The sequence below is a fragment of the Melospiza melodia genome, chromosome 12, assembly GCF_035770615.1.
Source record: "Melospiza melodia melodia isolate bMelMel2 chromosome 12, bMelMel2.pri, whole genome shotgun sequence".
Taxonomy (NCBI): Eukaryota; Metazoa; Chordata; class Aves; order Passeriformes; family Passerellidae; genus Melospiza; species Melospiza melodia.
This window is the reverse complement of record NC_086205.1, coordinates 22,774,046-22,799,640: the sequence shown is the minus strand read 5'-3', so window position 1 is coordinate 22,799,640 and position 25,595 is coordinate 22,774,046. Positions and strand designations below refer to the sequence as shown.

General features: G+C 37.4%; 1 protein-coding gene across 3 annotated transcripts in view; it reads left to right on the top strand.

Annotated features, from left to right (window-relative positions):
- NAALADL2 (N-acetylated alpha-linked acidic dipeptidase like 2) overlaps positions 1 to 25,595 on the top strand; it is a 395,312-nt gene that overhangs the window by 332,855 nt on the left and 36,862 nt on the right. For all 3 annotated transcript variants that reach the window (XM_063167294.1, XM_063167293.1, XM_063167295.1), the window contains one exon: positions 10,172 to 10,267. In XM_063167294.1, coding sequence (XP_063023364.1) covers positions 10,172 to 10,267 — 96 coding nt within the window. The remainder of the gene's footprint in view (positions 1 to 10,171; positions 10,268 to 25,595) is intronic.

The following is a 25,595-nucleotide window of genomic DNA, read 5'->3' as shown; positions in this document are numbered from 1 at the left end:
CCTGCCCTATCACTTACAGCTCACCTTGTTTCTCATACTTCTCTCCCTTAGTTCCTTAAGATTTGCATTGTTTTTCTTTTTGTATGAGCATCATCTTTGTAATTTTCCATTTTCGTTTTCCTCTTGATGGAGCACCTTAAATGTACTTTGGTCTGCTAGACTCAACATTCTGATGGCCTTTTTTATTTCATGAAAGGGGACAAGGAAATGTAGTTTATAAAAGATCTGTGTTTGGGTAGTACTGGGCTTCTTCCCCGAAGGGAAAAGCTCCAACCCTCTAGTTACAAGTTAATTTATTTTGATTCCTTCTTTCCTAGCACAGTTTATAGCATAGCTGCTGAAGTCCTGGAGCACAAGTAATCACAGAGACTGAGGAAAAGAGCCTTGCTGTGGCTGCCTAATGTTTGGGTAGTAGAGAAAATATAAACTGGGTTTTCCATAGTTTCAGTCAGAGATTTGACTTTTTCTCCAGCATTGTAACTCAAACATCATTGAACTGTTCCGCATTTTGAGTTCCATCACTTACAAACTTCAGCTGATACAGGTGTATTTAGAGCTTTTTTCAAGATGGAAATTAATTGGCTGTTACCATCCATTTCTGTGTCATTGCAGTCTACAGTTTCAGAAGGAATCCATTTTTTTAAATTATAGTTGGATGATTTCCTATGTTATCTGCATATTATTCATCCTTAGTGCATCCCGTTACAGAATGATTCCTGTCTGATAAAACAGAATCTTAAATCCCCTGTGTGATAATGTAGCAGTTTACATCAACATTAGCATTATTACTTTGTTTGGGGAAAAAAACTGCTGCACATGCACATTATTAAAAAATAACCAACAACTTGCTCCTTTTCTCTTTTTTTTTTAATATTTATTGATGGACACATAATCATCATGCAACATTTCATAGTAGATGTCCACGTTTGGGTATGCAGGACTCACAGAACATTTACTTTTACACCTAGATCATAAAAGTTGTTTTCCGTATCTTCACTCAAACTTAAGTACAGGCAAGAAGTATAAAAATTACCTGTCACATTATTCACAGGCTAGACCAAGGTAGTGTAATACCATGGACCACTAAGCTAATTTAGAAGAAAAATGAAAAGAGGTTTCTTTATAGAAGGCATTTGTATGTAATATATGTAGAAGAGTTTAGAATTTTGACAGTTTGAGATTGTATCCTCTTTAGAGAGAATGCATAATGATTTTTATTTCTGTTGAAATATGCATAACTTTCTGAAGGTAACTTTCAACTTTCATTAGGGCCCTTAAAAGTGATTTTCACCCACACTGGTGTAAAACAGAGGGCACTAAATCTTAACTCTTCAGTGAATGTGGCTTCTCAGTGGTTGTTACCATCCTCCCTCCCACCCTGTCCTGCCCTCTTTTCTTCCTTTTTATCACTCTTTGGGGAAGCTTACTGCAGTTTCTTGATTTCAGTGTTTACATGCTTAGACTGACACATCATGCACTTCTCTCAAAAGAGCTCAAAAACTTTCCAAGATTTCTTTGTTATGATAAAAGGAACAGAGGAACCATCCTTGGTGGAGAGAACTCAGGGTCTAGTTTACAGAAAAATAACTCTCATGTTGCAAGCTGCTTTTGTCTCTTTGATGTGCTGATGTTGGTGTAAGGGAGGGCTCAGGCAGCTTGGAGTGCTGTTCAGTGCATCTCCCTTGTATCTGTTCCAGAGTGAGAAGGAAACTCAAACACATTTCATTTTTAAATGCATCTATATGTATAATCAATGTGGCTTTGTGGAAAGAAATAAAGTCTGTGGTGTAGTTTCATCTCCACAAATACAACCTTGTACCTGTGTGTGCATGTTGAAAGCAAACCTGAGTAGTCTGACCTGTGGTATTCTTTATTTTTAGCTGCTTTTGTATCAGTCATATAATCACTGCTCAAACAGTTCCAGTGCTTATAGTCAATCCATTTGTATTTTCTGAAGCTCTGGAGCTCTGTGTTCTTAATGCAGTTACTCCCCATCTTGAATCACAGCATTAATCCATTGTCACTCTATATCCAGATGATTTTCTCCTTTATTTCTGGTGTGTCCTCCTTCAGTCCCTTTCCAGCCAGGAAAGAGTCAGTGCAGCCATGATATTTTGAGATTTCTGACTGCTTGGATTATCTACAGCTGACCAGGCCCTTCTGGTAAATGTCCTGCTGTTTGTCTGACATTATTATTTGTGTCCTCCTCGATTTAGTGTCACCCGGAACCAAATAATTTATCAAAGCCAAGTATATTTATCAAGAAATTCCATCACAGCATCATTTTCTTGGAGGGATCAGACCAGGCCATGTGCAAAGACACGAGGTGCTTAATTCAGCCTTAGCTGCTCAGCAGAGAACTTCAGGACCTGTGGCATTGGTGTGAATGTCCTTGGAAGAGATTTAGTCCAAATCTATAATTCCAGGGAGATTCCTACCCCAAACAGAAGCCTTGTTTCTCCTCTTACATTTAGTCTAGGAGGGAGTTTGCACAACAGCAGTGTGTCACTGTGATGATCTGTGATTTGGTAGCTTTTCCATCTGGAAATATAGCTCTGCATGGCTCCCCCTCACTCCCTGTTTTAATTCTCTTTTCTCCCCGGTACACGTTAAATTTTTTAAGGAAATAACACAGCTGGTAGTTGCCCATGGGGAGTTACTGGAGATGTTTCATGCCTGTATGAGAGAATGAAAGTGTGCTTGGTATACCAGAAAGTCTTTGCAAAGGAGCAAATGTGTATCAGCCTCAGGATGGTTGCTTGGGAACCCAGGATTCCCTTTTCTGAGCTGCCTCTGGAGAGTTTGATGCTGTTGCACTTGCTGCTGAGAGAGTTTATTAACTGTGAGTAGAGCTTCAAGGGCAGCCAGGTGTGGCCGTGGGAGCTGGTTGTGTCAGGGTGAAGAGAGAGGTTTCATTTGTGTTTCTGGACAAGCAGGGAGCTGCCAGTGTGTAACAAGGAATAGTTCCAGGAGTCCCCAGCAGGTTTTCTGGGACTACCTGAGTGTCCAAACCACAGCTGCCTTCCTGACTCAGGGATTATGCTGGCTTTATAATAACTGTGCTTCTCTTTTATTCAGACTGATTTTTTCCTGACCAATGTGTTTTTTCTGTCTCTAGCAAAAATTAGTGTTTTCTAATTTCTCATTTCAGTCAGGGGTTAGTGTAGTACTCACCAATAATTCATTAATTCATTAGTCCATCTGTTCATTTGGACGCTAATTGAGTTGAATTTGGTAGTGAGAGCATGGTGAAATTGTTAAGGTTAATGACTCGGTGTTTTACAAGACAAAATGCATTTGATGTTCAATTGATTGCTTGAGTTGTTTTATTGAATAATATGAATATTTAGCTACTTAATTTCATGGAAGAGCATCTTTGTTATTGCACTAATGCTAGTGAAACTGATGACGTCCTCATCAGTTTGCATACATTACTCTGCTCCAAAAAATTCTGTCTGGCCTCACAAATCCTTGTGCTTTGATGTCCCAAACATCACACAGTGCATCCAGAAGGAGAAAATTCTTTATGTAAACTTGCCTTATGGTATCAAAATCACACAGCTTCTTTAGCATTCATTCACACTGCATGAGTACATGTTGTTTCTGTGAGCTCTGTCCTTGCAGATTCTCTCTGAGGCTCCTCAGTGTCATGGAATTGACTGAGGATTGTTGGAAGGCAGTGGAAGAAAGAGATGGGAGTTAACAGGATCAATGGAATATGGGGAAATATGAAACATTTGTTTAGACACCAATTAATTGCTTCTGTTTGAAGCATCTAGTTACTGAAAATATTATCTAAGGGCAGATGTCACTGAATTCTCTCTTCTCTCTGGAGAATTAAATGGCCTGTTGCACTCACGGTAATGTTTTACCACTGTCCTTCTGAGTGGCTGCATTCAACTGACCAACTAAAAATCTTCTGGGAGAATATCTGGAATAAGTATCAAAACTTCTTTTGCAACAGTAGATATTACTAGTATAGCATTCAGTTTTGTCTTTTTGGGGGAAAAAAATCAAGATCACTGGACAATCAGACAGCTGTGGTTTGGGTCAGTGATGCATTCTCACTGATAAAATTTGCAATATTTGATATATCTTATCATGGACATTGAAGAACTGGTTAATTAGGCTTCTGATAAATACTGTCTTGAAGACATTATTATTCTTAGCAAAACACAGTTTTTATTCTTACTGCAAGGTGGTGAGCCTCCCACCTACACAACATCTGTCTAGTGTCTAACATTAGAAATCTTCATTCAGTGTAATTAATTTTTTTTTTGAGCACTAAAATTTAAAGAGGGAAATAGGAAGCATTGAGTCAGGAAATAAAAGCATTGATAATATTTGATTGTGAAAGACATTGTCACTGGGATTCATGACTTCCATCAGGACATGGTTAGAGTGATCTTCCTGGAACTTCATGTTTCTGCTTAATTTGAATGCTCACGATTGATCATAAAATGTTACAAAATGTGTTTGCACCTTTCACACAGCACATCCAAGAAAAGCTGTTCTCTCTTAGATGTACTGAATCTTACTGAGCCTCCTGTTTCTAAGTTGTGAAACTTTGGGAAGATCCTGTGTCAGGTTCCAGGTTTCTGACTTGGGCCACTCCTACCTAAACTGCTGATTCTGCTTTCAGTGTAAAAAGCACAAGGGAAAACTGCAGAGGAATAAAGCCAGGCAAGTATCCTGACATCCTAAAAGTTGCTTTCTTTGTGCTGCAGTTTGTGAGTTTATAGCTTTACAGTGATTATTTCAATTCACTTACTAACATAAGGAAGAAAACATTAAATTAAAAGAGATGAGAGAAATGTACTTATATTCCTTTCCTTATGACTGTTGGCTGGGGTTTTTTCTGGCTGCAGTTGAGTTGAATAATAAAATAACTTGTGCAGCAGTGATTCCAGTTCTGCCTCTCCTGTGTTCTTGTGCAGTCTTGTTTGGCAGGCCTTGCTCATTTTGTCCAGCATTGGGTAGCATTGCAAGGTCACTGCACATCTTTACCAGAATATTCAAACAGAAAATAGATGTGCGATGTGCTTTTGTTTCTTTTCTAAAAGGTCTTCAGTAAACTGAAATGGTGAAAATACAGAAGAAAAGAATCTTGTCAGAATCTCCTTCTGACAAGTCTGTTTTCCAGAGTAGGGGCATTCTCACTTTGAAGATGTGTCAGGCTGTGGCAGTTGCAGATCTTTGCTTGATAAAAATAATTTTATGGACCTATTTTATGTGTTTTGCATAAATGAAACAAACTTTTACATTATTTTATAATCCTTTGTGGATTTGGGAGGTGATATTTAATTAGATATCTAGAGCATTGGCTAGAAAGAGTAAAGCTACCCTACCTGAGATGGAGAGGCAGGAAATCTCTTCTACAGAGTATTTGCAGCCCTATGGGCCTTTATTAGTGAGAAATCCTATATCCCTGTTATTATTTCATCAATTCAATTTGAAGCACACTTTGGCTTCTGTCTGTTCTATTCTACATAATCTACTTTTTCAGTAAATCTGCTTCAGTCTGCAGTACCCTCCCAAAGTAAAAGTAATCCAGATAGATGATGATAAGCCATATTTTAGTCTATGAGATACCTTTTCCATTACTCTTTTTTTGATCCTTCTTACAGTCAAACCTCTTGTTCAATCACCCTGCCAGGCAGTAAAAAAAATAAAAGGGGGAAGAGATGGCCTTTTAGCCTAGGTGAGGTGAAACAGCTCTGTCACAAAGAAATGCAATTGAATATTTTCTGCCAGGACACCGTATGCCAATTGCTTGACTTAGGGAAAATGGAAGAAGGAATTAGTGAGAGCCTGCAGTGCAGATTTCAGAGGTGTTTTTGTTCTTCTCGCTGCTCCCTCTTTATCTTTTCTCCTGGCAGGGCTTTCTCCATCACACTATGACAATTTTTTGGCACTGGTGTTGAATACAGATGCAGTCAAGTCCTGATGCAGTTGTGAAGGTCCTGGGTAGTTGTTCTGGGCACAGCACAGATTCGGAGTGTGCCTTGTGTGACTTCAGCCCCCCAGCTGAACCTGTGCCCAGGTAGATTCTGAAGATGTGCAGTGTCTACTTTGTGTTTCAGTGGCCAGACAATGCACATTTCTGTGGATCCCTCAGTTTTCTGCAATTCTACTTTTTGTGCTGTTGCACTACAAAAATGCAGAAAGAGTGAAACAGGTTAATAGCTCATGGAACACACACAGCATGTATTTATTTATACTGGGCAGGTAACAGAGCACAGTGTCAGTCCTGATGCAGCAAAAGCAACCCCTAAATTCTCACCTTCTTTGGTCTGTATGAAGAAAATAAACATTTTCCTCTTGCTTTGCATCCTTCTTTTGTGTATTTGCCTTGCAGGCTTTAGCAGTGTAAGATTAACACATTGATACCTCTTGCCCACCTGTACAAATTTCAGAAGTATTTCTGCTCTCACTTGCTTCCTCCCCGGTTTTACCTTTCCTGGTGCCTTCTTTTGTCTCCTGTGCAATATAAAATTGGTGCCATGAATATTGTGAAGTGTTGAAGGCCTGAGTATGGACAATTCTGACAAATGTTAACAAGGGTGGAGTCAAACTGGATAAAGAACTTTAGTCTAAAGATTGTTTTTCCAGATTGAGCATTTTTGTTGCTGAGTGGAGAAACCTCCACTGCCTGTTAGTTTAAAAACAAACAAACAACAAAAAAGCCTCCCCTCACCTCCCACTCCTCCCCCCACCCCCAGAAAAATTATTTCTGGAGATAGTTGTGTATTATTCACGATAATAATAATATCTGTATATTTGTGTATTATTCACAACAATAATAATTCCTTCGGTTAAGAACAGAAGGAGGTCTTCTTGTAAAAGCTGGGGAACATTCAGCAGGCAAGAAAAATCAGTTTGAGTGTGGAATGAGAGCATATTAAGGAATTATTGCCTACGTAATTTGGGTACATAAATTCACAATTTCTCTAACTGGCAATTTTACAGTTTCTCAAGTAATAGTCAAGAAAACAGAATCTCTTCTCAATTCAGCTAGTAAAAAAAATCACATGTATTTAAAGAATAATTCCATTTTTAAGAAAATGTGTGGAAAAATTTGATATTTTAATTTTTTTTTAATTTAATAACAGCAAAATTGATCTCTAAAGCATGTCTTGGTATTTACTGTTTTTCATTAAATCACCAGAAGTGCTGTGGGGTTTTATTTGTGATTTAAAATTCATTGGTTGAAAGTGGCATATAAATTGAAGGTATAAGACAGTACACAAGGGATGGTGAATTTAGTACCTTTAGATGGTGAAACATTTTGTTCACTTGATTAGTTAAGGAAGGATAAGTTAAGTTAGAAAAATGAGTTTAGAAAATCAGAAGTGAATTTTAGTGCAAGTGTCCATCATAAATAAGCAAGAGTAAGCCAGATTTGGGGTTTTAAGAGATTTTAGCCTGCATTTTCGATCTCCATTTAATTGATTCATAAATCAATTAATTACTGTCACAAGACCCGAGGGCAGCAAGAAATTGGGTTCAAATTAAAAAGAAAAGGAGGCAATTTGTTTTAAGATTGAAAGTTGAATGTTCAATCGAAGTTTAATCAGAAGTGACCCATTATTTGAAAAGTAGAACATCAATGTCGTTCTAATTTCACAGAATGCTTCATTAAATGAGTATTGAAAATACCAGGTTAACTGATCATTCCAAAAGGAACACGAGACAAAGGAAACTCACTTCCAAATACGTGTCATGCTTGTTCATTTCTCTTCTGAAGAGTTCATAGAGATACCAAATAATTTCATTGGGAATTCAAGGATTATTGGGGTGATCCTTTGTAGATTATAAATTTTATTTGATAAAAGCATAACTTCATATCAGAAGATAAAATCTTCTTAATCCATTTGGATAGCCATGAACTTAAAGAAGAATTAACGGAATGTGATGAAAGCCAAAGGTGAAAATTTTCAAAGCACTAGTGGAAGTTGGGCCTCCTAAATTTAGGATGTTTCACAGTGGTCTGACCTTGAAAAAGTTTTTACATATTTTGATATTATCTCCAGAGCATTCACAATGCATTGAAGACTGCCCTCTGAAGAAGGTGAGGGTGATGCTGCTGCCTGGCTGGGGCAGAGGTGATGATTTGTGTTTAGGAGGTGAGTGTGGGAGAGAACGAGGACAGCAAGTGCAGCTGCAGCTCCTACTGTGGCTGAAAAGCATAAAGGAATAATACAGTTGGTTTTAATATTTCTGGATTAGCAAGTCCTTCTCTTGGTGTGCATTTACTAGAAATCTGCTTAGCAAATTGCTGTTCAAAAAAAGCCAAAACACAACACTCAGTTGTTGTGAGCTTGGTGAAACAACGACAGAGAAGTGTGATTCAGTTTCCAGCTAGTGGAAAGTGTTGGTCTTGCTCTTAAATGCTGAGAGGTGCTCTTGGAACATCATCTGGACCTTCTCTCTGCCATGTGCTCCCTGGGAAGCTGATGCAGCTTTCTCTAGTGAGTATAGTACTTGAAAAACAGCAAAAGGCAAGAGAAACAAAGTTGGCCTTTCTAGCTGTTCTTTATAGAGGAGCTTGTTATGAGGGGGAAAAAAAGGAAACAAAGCAGTCACAGCTGTTTAAAACATTTTCTTTTACAAGTGCACAGCAGGATGATTTCAGATGTCAGCAAGTTATTTCAAACAGCAATTCTCTTCAAGATCTTTGCAAGCAGGGACTTGATTCCTTCATGAGCAAAACAGCTCGTCACTTGTGATGTCCAAATCGTTTTTGGTCATTTGCTGATCATTGCCTGTGTAAGCTGAGTTCTTCCAAAGGCAGAGGCTGCTGGTTCACCTGGCCCAGGTGGGGTCTGGGGTGGGGTGGGAGAGGAGCCAGGTGAGCAGTGCATCCCTGCTTTCCAGGGAGGATTCACCAAACTTGAGATTCTAAAGACATTTTTCTGGATGGAGCAATAATCTGGCCTTGTGTGGCAAATTTAATTTGGTAATCACTCCCTTCCCTGACTCTCAGTGAGATATTCAAGAGGGAATATAAATGATGCAACTCTCTTTCAGTTATTGATTGCATTTATGTGACTGATGATGAGCAGCATTGGCCCCACCACAGCAGAATGAGGGTGTTCCTCAGCAGCCCCCCAGTCAAGTGAAACAAAGATGGATAGTTATGGGTTAATGCTGAAGTATGTATTTAATCTTTGTAATAAATGACTGTGCATCTTCTGCCAGAGATCTAAAAGAAAAAAATTCTGAAAGAAAAAATTACTTCATTTATTTTTGTGATGTTTCTGTGACAAGTTATGCAACACACAGATGCATCACTGATCACAAAAATTTATATGATGCAATGCTAATTATATATATAATTTTTTTTAAGAAAGTGGTGGGAGTTTGCTACCCGAAATAATCTCCTAGAAATGCATGGAAACGTTGATGGAATATTGATCACAATGGCATTAATTTATAGAAAAATTCAACAAGCAAATTTACCAGCAATGTAATGTAATTCCTGCTTTAGGCAACTGGGCACCTTTGAGGCTTAGAGGTTTGTTTCATATGGCTTTGCCTTTTTTTCCAGTCCACTCCTTGTTATTGGTTTCTTGTTTTCTTGTGACAACAAATGTGCAAATAATGTCTTTTTTTTAGAGTATAAGAAGAGATGAACGTTCTGTACAAACAATATAATTAATTGTCTGGTGTTAATAGACTGGTTAACATACAGTATATAATTTTAGGGAGCTGACAAAAAATTCCTTATTGTGTAGATGGACTCACTGGATAGAGAAGTAGGATGGTTGCAAAAGATAAGAGAGTATTCCTTAATTATTGTGGTTACATTTCTCCTGAAGACTTAAATCATAACTTAGTTAATAAGATGTCTGATTGCTTCTTAGCTCAGAATAAAGCTGTGTGGATATATATATATATTTTTCTCCTGGTAGGCAAAATTTTTAGCTGCTGTGGGAAGCATAATTACAGAGACAACTGCCATTCCAGAAATAAAGTCATAAGACATAGAGGTTTTTTGCCTTTTTCTGGGGCTTGGAATCAGTCAATGAGATCAGTGAAATAAGTGTCATAATCATCAAAATTTAATAAAGATTGGAAGGATTTCTCAATCCATCAACAAAATTCAATAACCAATTGAAAGAGGAAATCAGTGTGAAATCCTAAAAAGCCCCTTTCTTCTTTCTCACAGAATTCCAGCTTTCTCTCTGAAGCTCTTTTTCCTGTACATGCAACAAAAACTGAAGAACTGGATCCCTCCTTCAGCCTGCACGAGACCATTGCAAAGGTAAGAGAAATGGAGATCTCATTTATACATACTTTCCTCTTAAATTTGCTAATAATTTTTAAATAAATTCTATTTCCCTGTGAAACCTTTCAATATAGTTAGAAATTTTGAAGTTGTCTTCACTGGGATCCACATTGGGAATATTCTTTCCTTTGCTCAACTTGTGTGATCAAAGCAGTTTCACATGCAAATGCTTCATTTGAAACTATAGCTTTTTATTCTCATTTTTCACTGCATATCACTCACAAATTGCTTTGCTTGTATGGCCACTCAGGCTGATAGAAAAGCTTGTGTTGATTTGAAGCCCTTCATCCCCATTAGGGAAATAGGATTGTAGTGTTTCCAAGGAGGTGACAGGCAGGTTCTCTTCCTGAAGCAAATGGAATGAAAAGTATGCAAGTGTAAGGAAGAGACTGCTGGACTGTTGGTACATGAAATTCACATTTTGACCACAGATAAGGTGCAGCACAAGAATGTTGACTTGTGACATTTTCTAACAGGATCATACTGGTCTGTTCCTTTGAAGCATGGAAGGGATATATATTCCCATTTACCTGTGTTTAGTCCCATTAATTTTCTAATATAGGGAACACTCTTTGAAATTGGCAGTGCAGTGATATCCATAACTTTGGTAGTTTCTTTCACTGTAATCTTTTTGAAAATGAAAACCTGTGGCATGGTGCATGCTACCTCTGCCAAGTATTTTAATCTTCCTCCATGGTGTCTGCAAATGACCTTGGTTTTGTTTGTTTATTTTTTGGATTTTGGGGTATTTGTTTGTTTTTGTTGGGGGGTTTTTTCATGCCAAGATAACGCAACGTATCTAAATTAACATGAAGGTTTCAAACTCTTAAAATCCCAAAGATTTTTGGGATTTTGCTGATTTTGAATCAGTAGAATAGCACTGTGAACAGAATGTCTGTGTGGCAGAGTTTTATCAGAGGCATTTCTAACAGCATATTATTCCTGGTGTAGGTATTTCAACAGAGTACATTCATATTCCTGTGTTATTCCTACTGTATTGGGCCCTTTTGGGAATCAGATCATTCTGGAAAAGGTTGTGCCTGGGCATGCCAATAGCTTCTGCATTGAGGCATCTCTACATCTGTACATTCCATTGAGGTATTTTCTGTTTTCATGTAGAAATTGCCTCTGTGTAGAGGTAGAGGATTTGGCAGAATTGTTTGAGCAGCAGAGACACAATATTACTCCAGTCAGAGTTTCAGCAGCTAAAGTGTTAAAGAGTTTGTTTGGTGTGTGGAGAACTCATCTCATTGAGCAAACAGAAGTCTTGATGCATCTGAAAATATTTCATATCCTAGAAAACCCTTTGTCCTTGCAAGGCCCAGGCAGATACATGGCAGCCTTCCCCCACGTCACTGTGTGGAGTGCAGTCTGGAAATTTCTCCTTTATGCTCTGATTTCCACCACCAAAATGTGGCATTTTGGGTGTCCATTTTCACGGGTAATTTCTCCAGTTAGCTTTCTCCAGTGATGTATTCTGTTCGATGCAATTTTTAAAATTCCTCTCTTCAGCTGCACGTGCCACACTTTGCCATCACCTCCCAGTCTCTTCATCAAAGGCACAAGTTCTGCACAGACCAGCAGAACTCTCACGTCTCTTTGGAGTTTGTTCTTTTAAAAATGAATTATTCAAGCCCCCAGTTAACAAGGAGGAATATGGACTGGGATAGGTGACAGATGCTGGGTGTGGTTAACAAAGCAGAAGAACAGGTCTCAGTGTGTGAAGCGAGGACCAAGGTGGGGGCCTGATCAATATCCACATTTCAGTCTACTCTTGATACTGAATTTTTACATGTGGAGTTTGACCTTGTTGTGAATCTACCAGAAATATGTAGGGTGCCATTTGTGTGCCCTGTCACACACAAAACCATGGGGTTTGGGCTGAGAAGGCTGGCAGCAATTCATGTTATTTGTCAGAGCTCTCATCTGCCCCAAGGTGATGGAGCAGCATAGGTGCAGTGCAATGTGCTAGCTGCTCTAGTCACTCCCTAAGTTAAATAATTTGCCTTTTTTTCTCACCAACATCTCATATACTGGCTCTGGAAATCTTACTGGTATTTATGATTTGATGGTATTTGAGATGTTCAAAACACAACTCTACAGTCTGTGGTGACACTGTGAATACAAAAAAACCCCAAATTTTATGTTTTCCTGCAAAGCAGCACAGGCACCCATATTTCACAGTAATGGTTTGATTTAGCACATATTCTCTTAAGCACACAAGTGAGACTCTTTGTTTTACCTTTAGCCTTTGTGCATGAAAGAACATATAATCCAGTTCAAGCAGAGGGTAAATACAAACCTGCTGAAAACTCCTTCTACCAATGGGTGTTTTATTCTCTGGCTGTGTTCAGCAGCAATAAAAACAAGAGCAAATCTGGTGATAAAACCTGGTACAGTAACTTTGTAATTCTAACTAGTAATTAATTCTATTAATTGTGGTGAGTAGGAAAGTAACAACATTCAAAAGGAGAAAAAAAAAAAAGCTGTCTGGGGATTTTCTCAGCATTAGATATGAGAGAAGTGACTTTTCTGCTAAAGACATGAGGTTTTCTGACAGACAGTCACACTGTGTTTGCCAGACAGCATATTCTCTATCTGCTTCAGCCTAGTTAGAGGAGATATGCTTGGAATTTTTCAGTAGTTCTTTGTTCCTAAAAGCAAGTAGCCTCAAGGACTCTTGCACTTTATACTTGAACTCTGATGGATAAAGACTAGGTAATAAAAATAAGCTGAAATTGCAGAACCCCTGGTAAAAATTTGATGAACCAGCTGTACCATGCAACACAGCTCTACTTGGTTAAGTCAGGTATTAAAAAACAGCTCATTCCCCTACCCTCTAAAATTTTCCATATCTTTTCTGCTGATATGCTAATGTGCTTCCTTCAAAATGGAAAATGGAAGAATTATTACAGGACAGAACTAATCACATTTCCTCCTGTGACATATATTCATGAGGTTGTGGGAAGATGTCAAGGTTCTGTTATTACAAGATTGTTTCTGAGCTTTTTTTTTCTTTTTTTTTGAGTCACTGGAATGTAATGCTTTCACCTTAGAGAACTCTGACAACTAGGAAAATATCAGAACAACCATGTACTGTAGTTTCAATGAATAAGAGGAAAATTAAAAAAAAAAAAATAGCAGCCTTTAGCAGCATGCATGTTTAGAAACCATCCCCGTGGATTGTCTGTGAACATTCTTACCTGTTCAGTCCTCTGACTGAAAACAGAAAATTATTTCTACATTCTTTAAGTATTTTTGATTTTGCAATAAGACTGTATGTTCTTTTAAAAAGTTATAATTGGCTTCTGTCAAAATGTTTATTGAACTTTGAAACCATTAGTTCCTGAAGTCCTCTGTTAGACCTAAATTGTACTTGGCTACTCTCAAGCTTTGTCTGCAAATGTCAGTAAAAGGAAAAAAAAAGCATTGCATCATTTTTCAAACTTGAGTTGGAGTTTAAGTGAAGGAAGCAAATGTGTCAGCTCTGTCTGATCCAATCAAAGCACAGGATAAACACATAAGCTGATACATAATGTCTCATCCTAAATCTTAGATAGGAAGCCAAGGTTGATGCTGTTTGTACATCTCATGGAACGCCCTTTTTACTGCAAATTACAGCAATCTGAATAAGCAAAAGAAGATAGGTAGGAGTGAGAGGAAACATTGTTTAATCCCTATTTTAGATACGAGAAAATAAAATACTATGAGTCAAAAGTGGTACTTACAGTAACTGAGTAACTACTTCATTTCCTCACCTGGATACAGAATGAACTTGAAAAATCTGATTTGTTTGGCACTGTAGACAAAGACTGGAACATTTCAAAGCTGGAGCAAGATTTCTGAACGTGCAATACAACAAATATTTGGGATTTGCTGAAATTTCAGCTGCTGGCTGTGACCAGCTGAACATTTTTTCCTCTCTGTGCTGAGGCCACGTGTGTGCCTGTGTTAATGGGAGTCACCTGCCTTGGAAAGAAGTTACATTTCCCACAGCAATTCCTTCCTTTGCCATGCCTTGTTTTGGTTCGGATCTGACTGCAGCTCTATCTGCATTGGTGACAGGATCTCAGCAAAGAGATTTGTGACAGGTGTCTTATTTGTTTGTGGAGGTTTTGTCTCCTGGTTGATGATCATGACTGTACAAAGAAGCTACTGTATATTTATTGCACAAGTCAAAAGATTGTTTTCAGTTTGCCCAATAGTGGCTTTCTACTGTGTAATGAATATTGTACATCCTTTGCTTTTACTTCAAAAATACAAGTTGCTGTGAGGGCTGTCAAACAATTGGACAAATGCATGCATTTTTTAAGGAAAGTCAATACATATGTTTATAGAATCAGATAATAATTTGATTTGTATTCAACCACTGAAATCCAACAAGTTCAAATCTGAACAAACCAAAAAAAAAAAACCCAAATCTGAAGCTTGCTTCTCTAGTAGGTAGGAATATGCCTGGGGCTGTTTGAATATTCCCCTGTTTCCCACTACCCCGTTCTTCACACGCTTAGTTACTGAGTTTATCAGACTCTAATTTTATTAATCCATTCTTCAGCACCAGTACTACCGTGGGGCATTTGTTATTGGCACACATGTATTGAATTGGTGGCTTTACAAGGAAGATGAATTTTTCTTTAAAGAAGATGCCAGCATTCTGGAGGAATAGTTCCTCTGGGTACTCTAAAAGTGCCTTGTCTGTTGTAGCAGCTCTCTGTAGGAGCTCCTTTCTGTCTACAGATCTTTTGACAAAGATGTCAAATCAGACAGTTCTTTCCCCAGTGCATTCCTCTTAAATCATGAAGTTTTTACTAACAATAATGTAGTAACTACTTTTTTCTTTTTTTTTTTTTTTTTTTTTTTATGATTTAGTGTATTCCAATTTACATTTGAGTGAATATGAGGTTCAGTCAGTGGGACTTTACTATATGCTCAAGTGACAAGGAATCTAAATAGTTTTTCTGTACTAAGAGTTAATTAGCTGGTTTTGCAAACAACTTGCAGAAAGACCTGGGGAAATACAGCTGCTAAAGTGGATGTTTCTTTGTTGGTTTTAGTTTTTAGACCATAGGAATAACTTCCTTTGGGTACAGTTGTACAGTGTATTCTTGACATTTTTTTAATATTGTTCCGTTACATAGCTACGATTGCATTGCAGATGCTGAAGTTTACTGACACTGAAGTTTGCTTCATGAGCTCAGTCCCGAATTCAAAATCAAATTTTCAAGACTTTGGGTTGTCTTAAGGAATTTTAAAATGACAGATTTCCTTGGGAGACTTAGCTCAATCCATAGTGGTTTTAATCTTGTCTTTAAATGTGGGCACCTATTTTGGCATCAGAGTGATGGCTGAACTTTTCTGCAGCCGTGCTCTTGATGCTGAGCATTTCCTGAGATTGGAGCCATCCAGAGGGGGAAGAATAGGACCAAAATTAAACACCTAGACAATGCATAAAGCTGTGTGTCCTGGGAAAAAGCTCCTAAGAACCAACACATTACATCCTGAGCTGAGCGATGGGATGCCTGAAGGGAACCTAAGAGTACAAATTAAGCACAAACTAATGTCTGCCCGTATTTAAGTTTAGCCCTCAAATCCTGGTCAAAAGACAAAAGAAACAGCTGAAACTTCAGATTTCAATGTGCAGCACCATGGAATTCTCTTCTTGCATTTTACATTTTGCGGCACTGAGAGGAGTGGCTGGGCCTGTTTCAAATCCCTGCTCTTTGATTTCCTCATTGCAGATGTGCTGTGAAAGTCTGATCCCAGTGGCTGATAATCTTTACTTGAAATTCTCATTCTGAATAGTTTTTAACTGGTTGTGCATGACAAACTTGATGTATTCTCAGTGATAAAAATCTTCAAGATGTTTTTGTAATATAATCCTGTGCATGAAATTGTGCTCTGCCCTTGTCCTTTATTTTCTCCTGTTCTGTCTCCCAATATGTTGATGTGCAGGCAGTTATACTGGGTATAACTGAAAAGCACAATTAAATGTTTTTAAATAGATCTCCTGAAATGAAGGATTGCAAAATTAGCATGAAGTCTTTCTTTTCAAATACAAATGGGCAACGTGGAGAAATTCTGTCAAATGTAGAAGTTGCGAGCCAAAATTTGTGTATACTTTAAAAAAAATTATGATGAATCAAAAAACATCATAAATGAAGTTATTACAAAATCCCAGCAAGAACAGGCTGTTTGTAGAGCTGGTTTTGTTACTAATGTAGTCAAAAAGAGAGCATTGCCAGTTTGCTGAGACACTCAACTATTAAAGCCTTCAGGACTCACACGCTCAAGCACAACTCCATTTTCCATTTGAGTCCAACAAAATAGACTCAAGCTTGTTGGTTTAATGAGATTTAATTAACCAGCAGGAGTGATGACCCCACCCACCAGCAGTTCCTTGGGCCAGGGGTTGGGTTTTGTCTGTAGCAAACTAACCATAAAACCAAAGCAATATAAAAGATATAACTTTCTACAGTGGAAATGGTATTTCTGTTTCATAAACAGAGATCATCTGCTGGCTATGAAGCTATTTTTTATTTTAATACCTTCTTGTAAAACTAATGGCTAGGAGTTTCATAAATTGCAGCCTGATTCCAACCATGCACATATAATATTGATTTGAAAAGGTACAGCATCTGGATCATCTGTTGAAATAATTTTAGTTCAAAATTTAAACTAGTATTACAAAGTACTGCATTTCGACCTAAAGTGTTTCATGACAAGAATCCAGCAGCCAATAAATGAAAAACATCATTTCAGAAGGGTAAAAGGGAAGAAAGATAGAAGTTGTTCTGGGGTAATGGAATAGTATATTCTCGTATGCTCCAGCCTTTTCCTCATCTAAAAGTGATATGAAAAGTGGAAATAGAGAGAAATTTCTTCAAAATCAGATTATCAATAAAACTGTATGTCCTGAATGGTGCTTACTTTAAGAAGTCATTCATAAAAATAGTAGTTTTTTCTTAGTAATGTGATAATTCTTCAATCTCAGAGAGTGCTTGTCTTTTCCTTAGATGAAAGAATAGCCCATTTATTTTACTGCTGAGATATATCAGTAAAAGGTGTACATGGATACTGCATAATATTCTGAGACAGTGCCAAAGTTCTGCTTAATCTGTTCTAAATTATCACAGATAAGCAGTAAAATAATCTCCATGTTGCTACCATCAGATGTGATCCATCCACACTTGGGTGCTAACTTCTTTATAATAATCAAACTCTGAATGGATAATGTTTATTTTCTTGAGACGAAACAGTTCTAATTCCCAAATGGCCAAATAAATGGCAACACGTTTGCACCTAACTGAAGTTTTTTAATTTATTCAAAGCAGTTAATTAGCAGTTATTCTTCTGCTGGCTTATTTGAGCTGTATATACACACAGACTTCATGAAATTGAAATACTTGGAAAAAGATATTACCAAAGATTATCTACTCAGTGATATTTTCTATATTTTTATGAGAGATGTTAAATGTAACACAAGTTTGTTTTTCATTAATTTAGAGAGTACTGACAGTTGTAGGCTCTGGCAAACTGGCAGACTTAATCACAGCTTTGCAAAACATTCAAGGCAACAAAAAATTCACTGCCTTCTCAATTAGCTTATTTTTGCAACATATCATGATTATGAGGGGTGTATTGCTATTTTTTAAAATAACAGCTTTAAAAAACAAAGGTGAAGAAAGCGTAACTTTAATTTTTTTTTCATTTCCTCTTTAAGGTGTTTACTTGAGATACCATTTTTTGAGGAATCTATTTTTAATAACTTTGTGGCATCTGACAAGGTGCCAGCAGTTCTTATCATTCAGATTTCACTTTTTAAAACTACTGATTAGTGCCCTCTGTTAGATAAATGCACATGACATAAACAGGTGAGCCCAATAATTGGATTATAGTCCTGGTTCTGTGTACTTCCGTGAAGTTCAGTCTGGTTTCACCCAGTACAGGAGCCAGTGGTCTACATAAAAATTATATACCATCATATAAATCATATAAATAATATAAAAATTATTTGTCAGTTTTTTTAGCTGCTGATGAAGTGTTTGAGCCTGTGAGTGCAGGTGCACTCCTGAATTTTCAGGTACAAACTGAGAGGCAGCAGCTGCAGATCCAAATCTTTATATTCCAGAACAAAATGTGTAGTTTTGGCTCTGTGAATGCCAGACCTGTTGGGAATTCAATTATAAACCATATTCTGGATCCTTGGTAATCCCCCAGCACTGTGCCGTGCTTGAGACAGGAATTCAGTCCCAAGGCTTAAAAGGATGCAGAGGAGCACTCTGCAGACAAAAGGATGAATACTTAGATTTATGCAGCTGAAAAACTTGATTAGACTCAGTGGAATAAGTGCTCTGCTACAGAAGTTTTAAGTGTCATTAAAAAGCAAAATTGATTGAATCAACATGGAGAAAAAGTTCCTTTTTCTTGCCTTTATTTTCACTTCAAATAAGGAGAACATTCCCTTGTATGGGCAGAGCCTGGGGCTCAGCACACCATGCCCTTTCATTTTTGGGTACTGTTCTGTCATGAGGGGATTTGGCAAAAAGAGTTTTTAATTGAAAGCCTGTTTGTAATATAAGGAATTATATAAATCAATAGTATTATAGTAAAACAATTTATATAAGTACTTAAAATGTAGCAACTTTCACTGTTACATATCTTGTTCTTAACATAATTTATTGACCTTATCATGGAGGAACATTTTTAAAATTTAAGTTGTCAGTTCAGCTTTTTTCCTGCTTTTTACAAGTGTCTCAGGAAGAGTAAACAATTCTCAAAATAACGAGAACCACTTTCTTCCACCTGTCGTTGCTGCATCACTTCTGATTCCCTGCCTCTTCCCTTGCTGTCACCTGTGTCCCATCAAACCCCGAGCTGAATGCCAAGTTTTAACACCTGCTGCTGGAATTGGATTTTCAAAAGGCTTTGAGGCTAATGTAATGGTTAAGATTATCAGATGTCTCCATCAGGTGAAGGTTGCTGGGTCTGTGGTTCCCCAGCTCCCCTGAGCCGGTCTGGAGTGAGCAGGGTGAGGTTTGATGTGACTCACAAGGAACCATTTGGGTTTGCTGTTGGCTTTGCTCGAGGCTTTGTTTTGTTTTCAGCTCTCAGATCTGAAATCTCAGATCTGATTTGCCCCTGGAGCTTTGGTGCCCGTGGGAAGATGAGAGTGAGAAGTGCATGGGGAGCTGGCACAGGGGTTGTTCCAGTGGCAGCAGAATTCCTGCTAGGCTTTGAAATTTGAACTGAAAGGGTGTTAAAAGTGGCCTGAGGAGGATTTGCTCTTTGCATGCCAGTTCTGTGGCAAGTTGATTCCTAGATCTGCTTAAAATTCATGCCTTAAATTTAAATAGTCCTTTCTGCATATGTTATTCCAATAGAATTGTAGAAGAACCATGGCTAAACATGCCACATAATGACAAATTGCTGTTTTTACAAAAAAAACCCAGCAACTGAGGTGCTTTGTGAATGGAGTATGATTTATTTTGAACTTTGAAGAAGAACATGAGAAACATATTACAAAGCCTTTTATGAAACTCATTATTACATCTGGACTTCCTGAACTCACTGTAGAAATTCTGATTGGAATTTATAGAACATGATTAAGAGTTAATGTGTAAGGGCTGTGTGTGTAATTTTAAATTCTGATGCTAATGTCTGAGCCTCAAAACTGTGATTTAGAAATAAATCTATTGCTTGTACTGGCAAAGTGCACATGAAAAATTAAAAACTAATCAAAACTTTATTTAAGTTTTATTGGTAAGATTTACATATATGTTATGGTTTGTATAAATCTGTTGTGGGGTTCGTAAATAGGCTTTCAGATTAGTAAATCCATTTGGACAATATTTGCTGAAAACCTAAGGGATATGCATTACTTGGCATTTAGGGAAGTATATGCTTTAGGGAAATTCCTAAAAATGCTTTTCTGTTTTAGTTCTGGCAACCTTTATGGTGAGTTATGGAAAACTGAGCTCTGTGAAAGCAGATTTGCATCTCCCACTTTTATTAGGGAACCACTGGTTTTATTTACCACTAATAAACTGGTTTCATGATGCAGCTTTAGTGTTGCTCAGTAGCTAAAGAAAAATTAGTTCCTGTGCTGTGCGTTTAAGAAAGCTCTTTTCAGAGTTAAATCAAACACAAATCTAGCCAAGCTCGACTTGCAGCGTGGTTTGCTGTTTAGTTACTCAGACTCCAGTCTTTTTGCTGTGTGCTTTTCAATTTCTGCAAACTGTGTGACATGCCATGAGCTGTAATTAAACAATCATGGTTTATCTAATTGGGGGAATTGCATTAATAAATGAAAGACAAATTAGCTTTCTGTTAAAAAAAAAAAAAAATTACACTGTTTGTTCAAGGGTGCATGGTTTTGGTTAGAATGGCACTACCAGATCATTTCTTTGTGCCTGATAGTCTGGCTATAGAAAGAGATTGCACTCTACAGACATTTAAAGGTTTTTGCTGTCCCATTCAAGACAAGGGCTGTCACCAGGAGGACAAAGCTGGTGGAAGGGCTGGAACACGGGAGCAGCTGAGAGCTTTGGAGTTATCTTGTTGGGATAAAAGGAGGCTGAAGGGCAGGCTCCAGTGACAGGACTGAGGGAATGGTGCTGAGCTGTGCCAGGGCAGGTTAGGCTGGATATTAGAAAGCATTTCTTTACCAGGAGGGTGGTCAGACATTGGAAAAGGCTTCCTAGAGGGGTGCTTGCTCCCCCAAGCCTGGTAGTGTTTAAAAGGCTTCTGTGCAGTGCCCTCAACAACATTCTGCAACCTGGTCAGCCTTGGGGTGGCCAGGCAGTCACAGAATTGTCCTTGCAGGTCCTTCCCAACAATTCCAAAAGATTCCATTCTGAAACAATCCCATTCTGCTCCCTGTGGACGCCTTCTGCCAGCCTTTTTCTTTAACACTATTCACAAGCCTGAAAGGTCTGACAATGAGTCTTGCACCAGCTCTGTGAAGTCTCATGGTTTATAATCTGGTTACCCAGCACATTTTTAATAATTGACTCTGGAAATTCACACTTTCCAAACATTTATACAAAGCAAAAGGATTGAACTCTTAGTGAGTAAAAAATTTTGTGGATCTGCTTCATCGCTAGCTTTTACTTAAAATGGCAGCAAATTGAAATGCAGTTAGTTTGCCATGCCATGTCAGAGATCACATGGCATGAGGGGAAAGCACAGTGCTGCAAAATTCCTGCAATTTCTGCATTCCTCTGCAGCTGGTTCATGGGAACTTCCTTCTGATCCTATAGCAGTGCTCTGCCCTCAATCAACACTTTTCTCCTGGCATAAAAACTAATAATTCATGCAGTCTCCAGTATTAACAATGGCCATTCCTAACAGCTCTATTGTAATATAAAAAGTGCAGCATGATAATGAATAAAAGATTATAAAATTATATGGGCACATTAAGACAGGTATGTGTGGTGGAATGGAAGATCTGATATGAGGAGCTGTTTAGCAACTGTTGCAAATGCAATAAAAGCAGAGCTGCATGAAAGAACATGAGTAACAGGAGTGTGTCTTTACCATATGACTGGAAAGGAAGGATTAAATTTGAATTTAAATGAATACAGCCTGCAGAATATGCTGAGTTAAATCACGAGAATTTTGGAATCAATAATTTTCACATAGCCAAGAAATGCTTTAAGATTGAATATCCCTGGTCAGCTCAAATTTGAATACTATTTATCTTTTGTGAAACTGTGATCCTAGAAAAAGTACTTCTCAGCTAGGAAAAGAGCACATAATGAGAAATACGTGGTGGAATCATTGCCTGAACCCCTCCTTACAGCACAGTTTGATTCTGGGGTAATTGCAAGGCGAGGTTGGGACTTTACATAAATATCATCTTTTTTTAAAGTGATGAAGAAAATGGGCCCACAGAAAGATTCTGTCTCGACTGACATGAGCAATATTCTTCTGAACTTCGAGTTCCAGCCAGTGCATTGCTTTTGATTGACATTTCTAAGGGAAATTTTAAGCTTTTTTCTTCCTTTTTTCTTGAGATAAACTGAACAAACTTGCAGCTGACAGGATCTCATATGAGATCCTAATGAGGCAAAGAGAATGAAACATTTCTTTTTATGCTGAAGTGCCAAAACTGTAATGACATTGTATCATGGATTTCAAAAAAAAATCCAAAGATAAAAAAATCTTGCTTGTAACTCAATAGATATTTTGCATAATGTAGTGGACTGAATGCTGAATGTTCAGGAAACGAGTTAATCAAAACTCCTCTGTCTCATCTCTTTTTTCTATTTTCCTCATGAGGTTGGGAATCTTCCATTGTGTTCCCTTCCTCTTGCAGGAAGAAAATCTCTGTCCGCAGTAAAATCTCACAAGAGAGGGGAGAACTAATTATTTGGCAATATGGAACTATTTCTAATTGTGTTCTAAGTAACAATTTCTTTTTTCCAGATAAAATATGCTAAAGTGTTCATCTAAACCAGCCTATCTCAGAAACTCCATGTGCTAAATGCTTCATTTATATCACTTCATTTTAAAATGAGCATTATCCTAAATTAGGAAGTTATTTGCTGTTCCAGACAGCACTACTATGTCAATGAAACCCACATTAAAAAATAGTAAAATGTGTAAAAAAGCTAAGTGGTGAAATACAAAGTAGATTTTACTAAAGTATCAAATTTTTGTAAAAAAATAAAATTAGTAATTTACTTACTTCAAAACATCCTTCACTGAAAAAAAATTGTGATTCAGTTAAAAAATTGAAATTATTGAAATTTTCAAATTTTCCCATTTTGCCTTGTTATGTAAAAAATCATGCTGGCATGATTGTTCTTTACCCCACTAAGAATTTTGCTATATTTCTTTGAAAAGCTCCTCTTCTGCAGATCTTCTAGGCACAGTAAATTGATGGGTAGGTTTTTCTGGTAGGTTTTTCTGGTGGACTTTTAGGAACAGAGATCAATACTTGCAAATTCATACAAAGTTTTTTGGAAATAGCAAGCCCTTAGAAAATCTTACATTGCATAAAGTTGTTTCCCAGTATATTCTAATTTGGATCAGAAACGAAAGCAAGGAAGTGAGAGTCATGGTGAGGAGCACAAAAAAAGGAAATGTGTGGGTTTGATCAGTATGTTCCATTTTTTCTTTTTTCCCCCTGCTTGTAGTTCAGCTATGTTCTTTTATTCTGTTCTAGCATTTGGAGGGGAGAAAAGCAGAAATTATAGCAGGAATTTTGTATTTTTTCAGTATTGGGTTCTCAGTTGTCTTCTATAGAGATATTTTATCCACTAGCCTAGTCCTGGGTTGAGGATAATTTTGTTACACAGTAGGAAATTATTAAACAGACCTAGGGGGCATGCAGCTAGGTGGGTTTTGGTTTTTGGTCTTTTTTTAGATGTCGTCAAGAAACATTTTTTAAAGGTTTGTAGTCTCTTTTTTCATCTTTTATCATGTTCATTGTGTTACTGTTGGAAGCAGGATGGTTCTATTTGCTGCTTGTGCTTTCTTTGCCTTAGTTACTATTAGGGCTTACATCTAAATTGAAGATAATTATGAGCATATATTAAATAAAAAACTTGTATTGAATCAGGAATGAATACATCCTTAGTGTATCACTCAGAAAAGCTGTGACATATGCTGCTGAAATATGTTTCATTTAATTAAAAACCTTCAAGTTTTGTACATTTCTGCTTGAGCTGCTTCACTGATGTAGATCATAGAAGTAGAGCTGGTCTTGTGGGAATTCTGTGGGAACAACAAAAACTACTTCTTTGTCTTAAAATACACCCTTTACTTGTCATGACTTTCTAGTATCTCATTGAAAGGTATTTATATTTTCATGCCTTTTATCTTATTTAAGAAAAGGGGATTTCAGTGGAACATCTTAATGCTTTAGAGCTTTTATAAGGAAAGGACATAATTGGCTAAATTACCACTGTCACAGTCCTCACTGCAGTACAGCATTAGTCTACAAATTTGGCAGTGATCATTGGCTGGATATACACCCTAAACACACCAGGAAAGGCAATCCATTATTACACACGAATTAGAATAAAATCACTGCACGTGTTGCTGGAAACTGAATCTCCAGATTCATGTTTGAGGAATCTACACAGCACTTCAGGTATTACAACCTGGTTGTACTGCTGCCTTTTTATGTGCTTGCCTGCAGCATCGCATACCAGCTGTGAATGTCTGTGGCACAGCAGAACATCTCCTCTGTCAGGCCAGGAGCTGGGCTAAGGGTGCCTTGTAAGCAGAACTCTCAAAAAGCTGCTGATGAGCATTTTCCATATTCTTATTCTCCTTTATTTCTTCCTTCTTGCATATTGTCAGGTGTAATCAGTTAAAGGTGTGTGAGTTGCTTTCAGGGGATTGAAATATATAATGCCTTGCATGATCACATTTACCTTCAGTACGTTGCTTGCAAGTTGGGTTCCAGACCCTCAGATAGTCTCACCTTAATTTTTAAACAGCAACTTCAAAGGGACATAATGGAGAACCTTTCTCCAATATAGCCCTATACTGTGAAAGATTTTTTAATTGAATTTCCCTGTAAACAGCTTCAGGTGTAAATTTAATTTCTCTGTAAACAGTTTAAGGTGTAAGCTTGCTTTTGCTTTTTTTTTTTTTTTTTTTTTTTAATTTTTATTTGAGGTATGTTTGTCCACAGTCTTTTTCAGGTACCCCATGCATTTCTGTTGGAGGCTGTTAGCAGGGTATTAACCTGAGGAGAGCTCTACTTCAGAGCTCAGCTTTTTCTCCATCTGAGCACAGGTCTTGTGTGTCACTCACAGGAGAAATATGGAAGCAGCCATGAAAAATTGGAAAGTAAACAGAAAGAAATACAGTCATTTGATTTACAGGCTGACACTTGTCATTTTCATGAGGAGGCAAAGAAAACAGTGAATTTCCAAAGGTTGTAAGAGTTGAAGAGAGTATTTTTTAAAAATTTCTATGCTCAGCTTGGACAGTTCCCTAAAATTTTGTAGAAACTATAGTAAACACATCCTTGTAATTATGTTATTTTTACCAACTTTTGAGTTTTATTTTGAACATGTGAAGCAATATAACCTTTTTGGAGGGCAACTAACCAGTGTTTTTCCAACATGATTTTGAGTACTTATTGATTCATTGAAATATTGAAATCTTTCTTAATTAGAAGCAAAAAAAAAAAGTTTATTCTTCTCATTTATTTCTTCTCATTCTTTGCATGAGCGTTTCAAAGCTACTTGAACTTAAGCTAAATAACTCATTAGTAAAGTTCTATGAACTTCTAATTTTTGGATGTATGTATTTTCTGTATTTTCTGAAAAACAGAACAAATCAT